The 13209-nt window shown below is 29.4% G+C and overlaps 1 protein-coding gene across 4 annotated transcripts in view; it reads right to left on the bottom strand.

Annotated features, from left to right (window-relative positions):
* Window positions 1-2637: 2637 nt before the first annotated feature.
* LOC107456958 (uncharacterized) overlaps window positions 2638-13209 on the bottom strand; it is a 28348-nt gene continuing 17776 nt past the window's right edge. For 2 of the 4 annotated variants that reach the window (XM_071181129.2, XM_071181130.2), the window contains 3 exons: window positions 11859-12015; window positions 6500-6643; window positions 2638-4732 (listed from right to left, as the gene is read on the bottom strand). In XM_071181129.2, coding sequence (XP_071037230.2) covers window positions 3060-4732; window positions 6500-6643; window positions 11859-12015 — 1974 coding nt within the window. In that variant the 3' untranslated portion in view covers window positions 2638-3059. The remainder of the gene's footprint in view (window positions 4733-6499; window positions 6644-11858; window positions 12016-13209) is intronic. The other 2 variants (XM_016074957.4, XM_043044817.3) reach the window with 1 other exon arrangement.

Consider the following 13209-nt stretch of genomic DNA (forward strand, 5'->3'; position numbering starts at 1 on the left):
ATAATTGCAGACCATTTATAGTTATTACCTTAATAAAATTTTTGTATTTTGATGAAAGTAAAAATCCCTAAAATTCCCTTCACGTAAAATATATAGTATATTGCGCAACAGTTATCATGAAATTTATAATATCTCGTAAAATCTACTAAATTTTTTTCCATATATGTTGGCAGCTATAATATATGCATGATTAAAGGAAAATTTTAATTTAAAACTGATTTTTTTTTCTTTTAAATCTATCCAGCTCGGCTTAAAGTACGATTTCAAAATTAATTATTTTTTAAAGTTGAGTAAGCAAATTTAAATAGTACCCTTGTTCGAAGTAAATGGGAGAAGTTGAACAATGGTAAAAATTTATTGGTTTAATTTCAAGACGGGACCCAAAAAATACTTCTAAATAATGCACAGTAAGTAAATCTTGTGAATAATTATGTAGTCTTACCTAAGTTTAATTTATAAGAAATAAGAAGCTTATATAAGCAAATGTTTGAGCATTCTTTTGTAACAGTTCTAAATTGGAGAACTTTTTAACGTTTAATTTTGTGAAAATTTCTTTTTTAGAATAAAATTAGTTGTCACGCATTAATATATAAATGTATACTATTTAATGTATAATTTTTTAGTCATGTGAACACGAACGGACACAATAGTGTTTTAAAACGCGTGAACACAATTGTAGCTATTAAATCGCGTGAATACGAATCGCGATGTTTGATGTAAAATCGTGACAAAGCGAAACACCATGTGCGATTTTAAAATCGTGTAAATAGGAATGATATTTTAAATCACATAAAGACGAATCGTGATGAGTTAAATTTAAGCCGCGTGAACACGAATCACGATGTTTGATTTTAAAATTGCTTGATTTTTTAAATCGCCAGAATAACGCGATATTTGAATTATAAATCGAGAGAATAAGAAATGCGTTGTTTTAATTTAAAATCGTGTGAATAAGAAACGCTGTTTGATTTTAAATTTGCGTGAATACAAATCATAATTGTATTTGAATTTAAAATCGCGTGAATAAGAAATGCAGTTTGATTTTCGACTCGCGTGAATACGTATCACGATGTTAAATTTAAAATCGCACGGATTCGAATCGCGATTTTTAAATTACGTAAATATGAACGTTGTTTTATTTTTAAATCAAATAAATATGAACCTTGATGAGCGATTTTAAAACCGAGTGAATTCCAATTGCGATGTTTGATTTTAAAATCACATAAACATGCAAAATATTATTTGTATATGAAATAAGTTCGATGTGGGACTCTGAAATCGCAAGTCGAGGTAAAATTGAGTAAGAGTAACGAATCCTTAATCACGTAAATACTAATTGCAAATCATGAAGGTGGGTCATAAATCTTTTTAATGCAAATTGCGATGTCTACTTCGTAAATGTCGTTAATTCGAATTGTAAGATTCGTGATTAAAAAAGAATCTGAAGAATTAAATTTTGCCTAATAGTGTTAAAAATTATAACTTGAAAGTTGAACGAAGCTATAAAAACAAAAAATTTCGCAAATTAATAATCATAATTAAATTAAAGTAATCAGCTGGTGAGCATAATTTAATTAACACAACGAACGTTTTTCTAACTCGAGAGAACATATGGAGGAAAAACGGAATGAGTAGGTATCCAATAAAGATAATTTGCAAGAAATTCCGCCAGTGAAGATATTCGCTTTTCTTTAACATGCAAGCGGCGAAATAAAACTCCTCTCTGCAGAAACCATCCTTGCCTTTGACTGACTAAAAATAAATTGATCAAGATTTACATGATAAAAAAAACATGATAGTATGCATAGCTAGTTTCGATTTCGTTAAAGATTTTCAGTGTACCACTAAATGTCACAAGAATGTGAAGTGAGAATTGTCTGTCAAAGTAAAAAACTCCTCTCGTCATTCGTTTGGGGCGGTGACTATGGTTACAGGGTTTAAATATTTCAAGTTGTGTTGTTGGGTTTATAAGGACAGGTTTTTGCTCGGGTCAGACAAGCTCCCATCTTTGAAATGCGGTATTTCTTGTTTCCATAGCAGCAGATGGCTTTAGACTTTATGGCGAGGGCAGTTCTCTCTACAGACACACTATATATGTGATTTTATAGCTGAATCTTGCAAAAAGTACGTTTTGACGCAGCTGTATCCATCTTTGAAAGTTATTTAAAATGTTTATTTTTCTTTAATGCATATAAAACTTGTGAATAAAAAAAAAGTAACTATTATCTAACAATGATTTAAAGGCTTGCTACAGTTAAATTCATTGTTTTGATTCCTATTAAAGTTAATTTTTATAGTATAAAACAAATTAGTGAACAATAACATTATATTTTAAGTGCTTCGACTAAATAAAAATAGAACAAAGTTCATTTTACTAAACCCTGTTTTAATCAATTTCTGTTATTTTAATACCTTTTATTTTGCTTGGCTTGTTCCAATCAGCCTTAAATAACACTATATACAATAAGCCTTCACTACTCATTGTCGAAAACCGCCTGAGATAAATGTGGCTAAGAGAGCTGTTTATAATACACATATATAATTATCCTAAATGTATCTGGGTATTTTGTAAAAGTTAAATAGCAGGAATTGCTTTTAAATCGTGAATGCAACATGACGAATTGAATCACAAAAATATCAACTTCATAATATAGATTTTAATGTACAATAAGTATTTTTTTTTACAATTTTGCTTGAAAAGCAGCATAATTTTACAATGAACGGTGCATAAAAATTGGAATGAAAAATTTATTTTAATTTTCCCAAACAATAAAACAACTGCACCAAGGTTGTTCAAAACATAACTTCTCATGCATATTCTACACATAACCATTTCCACAAAACAAATAACTGTTCTTGCATAGTGTACACGAAGCAACCACAAGCTTCGTTAAAACAAAATTTACAACAAAACAAAAACAAATTTTGTAATAAATTTCTATGGTGAGAGAACAATGACAATGCAGATATTTTAGTACAGATGACATTTTTGGTACAAAAAAGGCATCCTTCAGAAAAATTAAAAGCAATAATTGCTTTCCAGGAATTTTTATCTACCTTTACCATCTACCTCCTCTACCTCTGAAAGACATTCGCTTGTTTTGCGGTGAACCAAAAGGCCGAGGAGGGTACGGGTAATTTCGCTTTTGATGAAAATGATTATCTTCTCTGTCTCTATGATCCCACCTCTGCCGCGGTTGAAACTGACGAGGAACAAAGTCTCTATTGTCGTTAAAGAATGGTCCGTTAGGCGGCCGTCCATGCCGAAAAGGCGGAGGACCCGGAGGATTTCGACGGTCATCACGCCAGTTACTGTTATTGTCATTGAACCATTGTCCATTGGGTGGCCCTTGTCTTTGAGATTGAATAGTTTCAATCCTAGATAATGGTGGGTCCGTAACCGTGGAGATGGGGTTCATGAACATATTGTCTTGACCATTAGGTGGTGACATAACTGGCGGTAATGGGGGAGGTGGAGCAGATGTATAAAATGCTGGTAAAGATGTTTCAGGCTGTTTGTTAATGAAATAGTCTTCAGTGAGGGACCCTGTGTCAGGTTCTTTGTTGATGAAAAAATCTTCTGTTAGATGAGGTTGAGGTGGAGGTATAGAACCAGCTACAGAAGGGATATTGTTTGAAGTGTCGAACCAATGAGGGGCACCTTCAGTGAAATTCTCTTTGTCACTTTTGTATGCATCATCTGAGAGGGATTTGTTTTCTGGAAGACTTCCTTCATGTGAGTCATCAGTGACGAGAGTTATTAAGGTACTCAAGCGCCTTTCGGCAATCGGCCTAGGGACATCTACAGCCTCGGCGACCGGGTCGTCGGTCACAGGTGAGAGCGGTTCGTGATCAGGAGAAGGGACATCAGAATCGCTATCCTCACAAGGGTCAAGATCCATTTCCGTGTCAAAAATTTCTATTTCGGGATTGTATTCGTCTGTCGGAAAAGACTGCGCTGGGAAAAAGTTGTCTTGTGGATTAGAAGGCACTAATGATGGTATGAAAGATCTGAGTTGAGAACGACTCGAGTATGCAGGTACATTATTATATGATGTAGTTTGATATGAATTAACAGTGGTTGTCTGACTACCAGCGACGGTTCTAGCAGGGGCAGATGTAGTCGATTGATGTGAGGTGTTAAAAAAGGTGGATGGGGATGATGAAATCTGTGGTGACTTAGACACTGATGGAATAATACTTTTAATGAAAGTGGACATTCCAGTTTGAGGTTCAAAAGGATCAGAAGAAAGAAATGATGGAAACTTGTCTTTCTTCTGACCATCCTCTTTATCTGCTGAGGCAGACTGGATCAAATTAGTAAGACCTTTCAAAATGTCTTTTGGACTATGAGTTTTATTGCTAGAAGCTAATTTTGAGAAAAATGCATGACTTGAGTGAGTATCTTCATCTTGAAGAGGTGTATTCTGTCCACTGTAATCATCTTTTACAGGGGTAAGGATACTAGAAATGGATGAAGAGTCTTTTTTGATACTAGCTTTTGGCTCAACGGTTTCGCCCATGTTGCTGTTGTTTCCTGATAAAGAATTAGTGCCAAATAGAGTATTCTGTAGACTAGCAGGTAAAGATGGCATATTTTGCATCAAATTAGAAAGTCGGCTGTCCAGGCTGCTACTGTCGTCTTTCTTCATTTCAGATTTTTCAGACAGAATTTTAAGGGAGTCTTTTTTGCTCGAAAAGGCATCCAACCATGAAGTCATTCCTTTATCCTCTATAAAAATGAATAAATTTTATGTACATTTAAAAAGGTGGAAGTATAGTTACACAATAAATGTTCCCGATTCTATTCAAGCCACAGACCATTGTTACACTTTAGTTTTACAAGTGGATCAATTTTAATTTCTCACAGTAGGAGCTTTATTAAAAAGAGAGAGAAATAAAGGTTGTTAGATTAAAGATTGAAAAAATTATTATTTGAGTCGAAAAAAGAAATGCTAGAAATATCAACTCCATGTGAGTTATTTTCAATTGAGGAATTATAATAATCAATGCAAGTACTCTTAAATATTTTATAAATAGAATAAATTAATCTTTCTATATAATTGTTACAAAAATAATGATTAAAAATGAGAATAACTTCAGTTTTTAATAATAACAATAATATAATAAATGTATTTTATAATTTGATCTGATTGACATTTAGTATTTTGGTCAAAAATACGAATGACATCCACAGAAATTATTTTATTATGTAGAATAATCTGAGCGGTGTTGATTAATTCTAATATTAAGAGAGTTACAGGTTTGACCAACATACAAATAACATTTCTAATTTTACAAACAGATTTGAAGCTATCGTTATTATGAAATATATTTTTTTGTCAATATTAAGGCAAGTTAGAAATCTTTTATCACCACACGCTTAATAAGAAGGAAAAAATTGGAGTAATGAATGCAATTTAAAAAAAATCTTTTGCTTTCAGAGTAGCAGGATGTCGATCCGAAGGTTCCTCTGAAATAGGCTCTTCGTACCGGGTACAATATGTAGAATAATTAAATATTTAACATATTTTTTACCCAGCATATTTAACAAATTTTTTTAAAAATAGGCTCATAGAGCAACGTCCCAAACACACGAAATTAGAAAAACAAATTAAAAATGGAAACAAAATAAAAACTAAAGTAAGTTAATAGTAGATAATATTAAGAGCTAAAGCTGTATTAAATATAATCACTAAAACATAGCACAATAAAGACAAAAAGTATAAAAAGAAAAAAATTAATAAGTTTTACTTATTGCACATAAGCTGCAAGTATATAGCAAGCTGCTCATAAAATAAGTTAAAAATATAGAGAAAACGAGGATAATATTAAAGATTAATGAAAAGGGAAGAAGAAAAATTATTAAATTAAAATATTTATAAAATATGTATTTAAAAGGACGGGAAAAAAAGAAGAAGAAAGAAACGATATAACCTCTTCTTTTGAACAAAATTTCGTACCGTGTTTTGTTCTGCTTTTTATGGGATATATTTTTTACTTAATGTATTCTGTTTAAATTTTTTTGTTTTTTTGAATGCTTCTCACTCAATTGTATTGATATATTTTACTTTGGCTATATTGATACAATATTAGAAAGCACCCCCTTTTGCAGATATAATCAAAAAGCTGATGTAGAGATTATATCTTTTTTTTTTCCTTTCCAGTTTTTAAATATATAGATATAGATTTTTTAAATATTTTATTTAAATAATTTTTCCTCTTCTTATTTCATTAATCTTTAATATTTTCCACGCTTTTTCTATATTTTTATGCATATTAATAATGAGTTCTAGAATACATAATAAATATGAATACTTCTCCTAATTCCCACTTAAAAAGCAACAAAAGGAACATTGTCTAACAATTAATAAACAGGAAAAAATAATTAAAATTGTAATATTAATTTCAAAGTAACACCCATTTTCTATTTGAACAGCTAAAGGAAAAGATGGCAACTTCTAAAGCATGCAACATCAAAGTTAATGGAAAATGTTACCATGAGAAAAGAAATTAGAAAGAGTAGGTATCGGGTTGCCGACAGTCTTGGTGCCTGCTTCGTCATCCTCGCCAGATTCAGGCAAGTTCAAGCCTTCCGGAGAACCGACGGGGGATGGAGCATTTTCAAGGTCTCTCTCTAATGCTTGATTGTGAGAAAAACAATCAATTCAAGAACACCTTAACAGTTAGATACTTATTTAAGCACAATCAGTCAATGGAAGAATGTAACCATAAATCTTTTTAACCAGTTAAGTGTGTTAGTCCCGTTTACACTTTAGACTAAAGCTGATGTAGCGGTTCACGACCTTTTCGAGTGAAGGGCCACTTGCACTGCAGGTAGATTAACAAAGGGCCACAAGCATATTTATTGATGTTGGTGGCAAATATGATAATTTTTATACACATATTAGTGTCCTATGCACTAAATATTTTTATTAGTAAACTTAATAACATATTTGCAGAAAAATTAAATACCTTTAATTATTTGAATTAACTTAAAACTAAAAAAACGGATAATTTAAAAAAAAAAAAACTCTTTCATTTTTCAAAATAATTATTTTAACAAATATATATACATATACACATCAATATTGTAGGGGGGAGATATATAAATTCCAACAAAAAAGAAGCTTACAGAATGAAAGTACAAATAATATAAGCATTTTAGAGTAATATAAATTTGAATTTCATATTTTAATTTATGTTTAAACAAAAACCAAAGAAAAAGAATTGTTTTTTTTATTGTGCTCAGAAGTTCCTGCGGGCCACACACGAACAGTCGATGGGCCTCAATTGGCCCGTAGGCGGCAGATTGTGCACTCCTACTCTAATGCATATAACACGCACACTCGCTGTGTAAATTTACGATTGTCTATGAAAACTCAACATTTCAATAAAATACAATAGGACTATTATTAGATTATATGTTTCCTTTAAATTACCACTAGAATTAAGTATTTTATATTAAGCAGCAGAGGGGGCTCGCTGCCAGAAACACATCTCATATGTAAACCGTGACTTAGGAGGCGAGCGTTGATTTATTGATTTATGTAAATAATTAGCAGGGCCAAAGCTTATTTTTTTCACCGCAAGGCAGAGTTATAGACATTCTTGTACAGTAAAGTATTCAATCCAAAAGCTCTCCCTTCCTTGCCTTTGAAGCAGGGATGAAAGTAAGAAAAATTGGTTGTAAAACTATTTCATTTTGCTTATTTTTGTGGGAGGTAAAAGAAGCTTTTACTATTTTCGATTATAAACTATTCCTCACTATTTACTTTATCTTGATTAAAAAAAAGTGTTCTACATATGACTGTTAAAAGAATCTTGGTAGGAAGCTTTTCCTAAAATTTATAATAAGACTACTTTCCCTGCATTCAACATGCATACACGTCATTGCTTGATTTTAATTATGCACCCAGCGAAAGATTATTGAATTAAAGATTTTACACTTAACAGGATAAATGTAAGTTATTTCTTTTTATGAGCCCCTATATAGTAAGCAATTTAGGGGTAGTTTTAAAGCATATTTCTGAACAATATTTCATTCAATTAAATTGTTATTATCATAATAATTAAAAGCCGACCGGCCTGTGTAGGGGGCAGGGAACTGTCCTTGCATCAGAAAGGTTCTGGGTTTGAATCCCGGGCAAGGCATGCATGTCCTTTCTCCTTTGTGTGTGAATGTGATCCGCTATAAACGGGTTGTGGTAGTGTGACATGGGCGACGCTGCTCCACCGCCGTGGCTTCGCCACAGGGTAATGAAGAGAGAGTTAGCAGTTCTGGCACTTTCTGTGGCCAATGGACCCGCAATGGACCGATGGTTCCAAGTGCCCGCCATTAAAAAAAATAAATAAATAAAATAAAATAAAAAACAATTAAAAAAAAACTTTTTTTAAACAATTTATTGCACCAGTTTGCTTAAGACTTAATTTTGTAAAGTCTTAACAAGATTTACTATCAATTATTTTAATTAAATCTAAGTAAAAAAATTTTTTATACACTTTTGCTACAAAGGCCGTATTGATGTCCTTTTACACCATTTATTTTAAATATTTAAACGTAGAGAATATTTATAAAAAATTAACATTAAGACATAAGTAACTAATAAACAGCCACTTACGGAAACATTAAAAATTAGAGTAAAAAATCTAAGCAAAATATAACTCTAAAAAATCTAATAAATAATTTTTAACTCTCGCATTTTTTTTACTTAAAAAGGCAAATAAAAATTACAATATTTGCACACCAAAATCTGGTTGTGTACCTGTTCACTTTAGAGTACTTGTCTATAATGTTGTACCCTCGTTAGCAGAATTTAGGGTGTCAAATTTCTCACGCAAATTGTAATAATAATATTCATGTAATAATTAGGAGAGATCATGTGGAAAATTTTACTATATTTTTGATGTGTTTTATAACAATAAACTTCTTTTTTCTCTTTCCATATTTCTAACAAAATCCTGAAATATGTACGCCAAATTTCTTATTCATTGTTTTGAAACATAAACAACTGTGCACTTATAAGCGTAATTTTTTTTGCTGTCAAAAATGAAGAGTAAAATAAAACAGAATAATTTTAAAACAAAACAATACTAGTTAAAGTTTATTATTAGTAAGTATTTTAAAGTTTATTCTTGACATAAGTATTTTTATATTTCTATGTGAACTCACAGTAAAAAATCCTACAGTTAATATTTTGTTACTAGTCTTCCATACAGTTGTACTAAATAAGTATCTATAAAATTTAATTTTGAAAATAGAATATGAGCAAAGGCTTAATAAGAAAGAAAAAAAAAAAACTCAAACAAGCAGAAAAAAACAAATTGTAGCACATTTAACTGCAGATACTGAATTCTACCATGCCCTCTCCTCCTGTCTTAAGAAATGTTTAACAGCACAAAGGATCAACTAAGGAAAACAAAATGTAACATAAAACCTAGATATTCTACAAAACTACTCAATTAATTACATTAAAAGTTAAGAAAAAGAAAACCAGATGGTAGAAAATTCATACAGATTCAGAACTTCCCTCTTTACCAAACAAAAACAATCATTTCTTTCAAACTAAAGTTAAAAAATCATATTTTAAAATAATATTACACATTACTAAAATGTAATATATTTTTCATAAAATTTTTGTGGTACATATGAAAAATAAATGAAAAGTGTGAAAGTTGATGCAATGTAAAGTATATGCAGTGTAAAGTATATGAAAAGAGACTTCTTCTGCTCAAGAGATCATCGGTTATTAATAGAAAATGAAATAAAAGGAAGCTACAACATAGAATGGGAAAAGTCTAAAACATACAAGAGAAAAATGGCCTGATATGAAATGTACTCTAAAATTTAAAGCTTCTGATCTGAAGCTATAGATCTTAAATTTAATTGCTTAAAATCATAGTTTTCTTTACACCACTGAGAATATAAAGAGAAAAACCAGCAACGCGTTGATAAAAATAGAATTCTTATCGAAATGGTCTACAAATTTACATTTCTAGAATTTTTTATTTTTAATTTGCATGCATTTTTTGAGAAATTGGCTCTTTTCACAGTGGAATGAGACATAACTAGCTAGCAAGCAGAAAAAAGCATAGGGAATGCAATTCATGCATGTATTCCGAAAACGTGCAATTCAGTCCAATTTTTAAAGTGTTGCTAAATTGCAGACTATTAACAGTCATAAAGCTAATATATTTTCTTTTCCTTAAGGCTCCTGCAAAAAGATTTGATTTAGTAGGAATCCAAAAAACATATTTGAATTGACTGTTAAAAATTTGCTAATGCTTAAAATCCAAATCACTCAAGAAATAAAAAAAAAAAACACATCAAAAAATGTAATTTTTGAGAAAATTGTGTCAATGGAGTTCGTTACAACAAAACTTATCAATTATCACACTGCAAGAAATAAGAATAAAAAAGAAATAAAAAGAAAACCATAACGATTTATTTCTTTCATATTTTATTGACAAATATATCTGTGTGTGTATTTATGTCAGCAAGTTTTGATGGCATGGCCAACTTTAAGAAAGCTGACTTTAAACTGCCTTTAAATTAGGATTGTAAAAGAGAGTTTTTTTAATACATTTTTAATCCAATCTAGGTGTGCTTGATTGGAGTTTTTAAGATATTACCTAGTTTAACACTTCTTGGGACAAATTTAAAATTTTAACTCAAAAGAGAAAAATTTTAGTTAAAAAGAAAACTTTCATAATAATCTTAGGATCTTAAATTAATTCCTTGCTCGACTAGAAATAAAAGCATAATATCGGATGGCCGAGAAAAAGCTGTTTCCTGTTTTATTTATTTGTTTTTAAATACTTAAGTTATAATTTAATATTTTTAAAAAAAAAATAAATAAGTCTTTTACAGGTCAACTAACTACATAACTACTGTTTATTTAACAATTTTCTTAATAGTTTTTTGAATTGTTCTTTAAACAATGTATTTAGAATAATTTTTGCTGGGAATTCAGCAATTAATAAAGTAAATAAAATAATTAATCATTCATGAAAACTATTATCAAATAAAAATTTAAAATGCAAAGCAAAGTTAACGTTAATTTCATATTATTCAGTATTTTCTCATTGCTTGAAATTTAATTACTTTTTTTATTTATTTCATTGTTTTGCAGCATTAAAACATTACTAACAAAATATTTTAATCCATCCATTTGATTATTTTATAAAACAAAAATATTTTTTTGAAAAGAATTAAAAAATTCTATTTTTAATATTTTCTCCTTAAATATGATTATTTTATTTGTTTTTGAAAACTTATTTACTAATTAGATTTACAAAAAGCTATTTCAGCAATTTCACTTCCTCAGTTAAAAACAGATAACATTAAAAAAAAAGCTTAAATTATTGGTTAAAAAAAGCGATTTTTCTTGATGTTGAAGATGTTTTCTTGATGTTGTTGAAAAATTATTATAATAATTCAAAATTACATACCTATTTATCTAAATACACTTAAGTTTTGAAAGTGGGCTATGTATATTTGTTTATTATGTATTGATATTTATAAGTCAAATAAAAAATAATTGATATAAAGGCAGATTTTGATTATGTTTATAAAAAAACCCAGTTGATCCCCCCTTTTTTTTGTGGATGGGTCAAAAACTTTGTGGTGAATGAAGTGAGCATTTAAAAGCTTTCCGAAGCTCACAATTTAAATAATTATTTATAAATATTGCAGTACTTAAATATTATAAAAAACAATAATATGTAATAAATTCAAAAAGATGCAATGGTAGCTGATCCATCATAAAAATAATAAATTACTAAAGAATTAGATGACAATATTCTAAGAAATAAAATAAGTAAAGCAAAGAGAATAAAAGTAACAAATGTTAACTTACGATTCTCACTGGGTAATTTTAATTCCAATTCTTGGTCAGAGGTGGTAGGGGAGGGAGCATCCACAGACGGAGAGGGTATTGGACTAGGCAAATTAGAATGGATTTCCTCTAATTTTTTCTGAAGTTTATCTATTCTTGCACCAAAATTTTTGTAAGCCTATAACAAATTTTAAAAGCTAAGTTATAACTTTTTCTTACAAAAAAATTTTTTAAAATTATAATCTTAAAGTAAGTTTACTATAGATTTACAAGCATAATTGATTCTATAGAAAAGTTTCTGTTCCTCACACGTAACATCATGTTTCTTATATTTAATATAAAACAAGTTATTTATAAACATCAAACTAAAGCTTAGCAACTGTCATAACAATTAATATAATAAATTTTTATATTTTTGTATAAAAATATCTCTCTAAGTCATAAAAGTAATAACATATTCCATATAAACTTTTTCTGTGGCAACGTTGCCACAGAAAAAAAAAATGAACGAAATAACTGATTTTAGTAGCCTAAAAGATGAAAATGCTTGAATAAATAAGAACAAAATTTCTTCAAAAATATGATTAAAATTTTATAAAATGACTATTACATGGTCCATTTAGTCAAGTTGGTGCCAAATGTGATAATTTTTACATCAATGTTTGTGTTCCAGCAATAAATTTTTATATCAAAACAATTAGTATATTAGCAGAAAATGACTAGAATTCATAAAAAAAAGACTTTTTCATTAAAAAAAAAAACACTATTTCTAAAAGTTTTCCCTTTTATCAATAATTGGCTTAGCAACTATATACAGTGAAACCTCCGTTAAGCGGACATTCATGGGACCAAAAAATTTGTCCGTTTACGGGAAGGGTACCCTAATAACGAAATTTAACACCGTAAATTGTTTTTAGAATATTCTCAAAGATGTAGAAATAATTAAATAATATCTACAAGGATACCGTAAATATCTACAAGCATATTTATTTAAACAATAAGAAATATATAAAAGAGATATAAAAAAAAATAAAAAAACAAGATTCTTTATATATTCTTTTTTATATAATAAATATAAAAAAAGAATATATAAAGAAGTTTGATATAAATACATAATTCTGGATGTAGTTACAGATAAATAAATATAATTTTCCTATTAGCATAGATACTCAAGCTAGACATATGATACCAAATAGGAGTGTACTGTCCTCAATCCGTTTCAATTATTAGGTTCACATCCTCTTACACCTACTTATCATTTCATAGGGAACATGGTTAATACCTTCTTGGGAAAAAAAACCTCCCATAATTCACAGAAAAAAAAGTAATGCGTACCTGTAAGTCATGACGACCTATGGAGATGATTATTCAC

Source organism: Parasteatoda tepidariorum, chromosome 8, assembly GCF_982258835.1.
Source record: "Parasteatoda tepidariorum strain Cologne lab strain chromosome 8, Ptep-v5.0, whole genome shotgun sequence".
NCBI classification, from domain to species: Eukaryota; Metazoa; Arthropoda; class Arachnida; order Araneae; family Theridiidae; genus Parasteatoda; species Parasteatoda tepidariorum.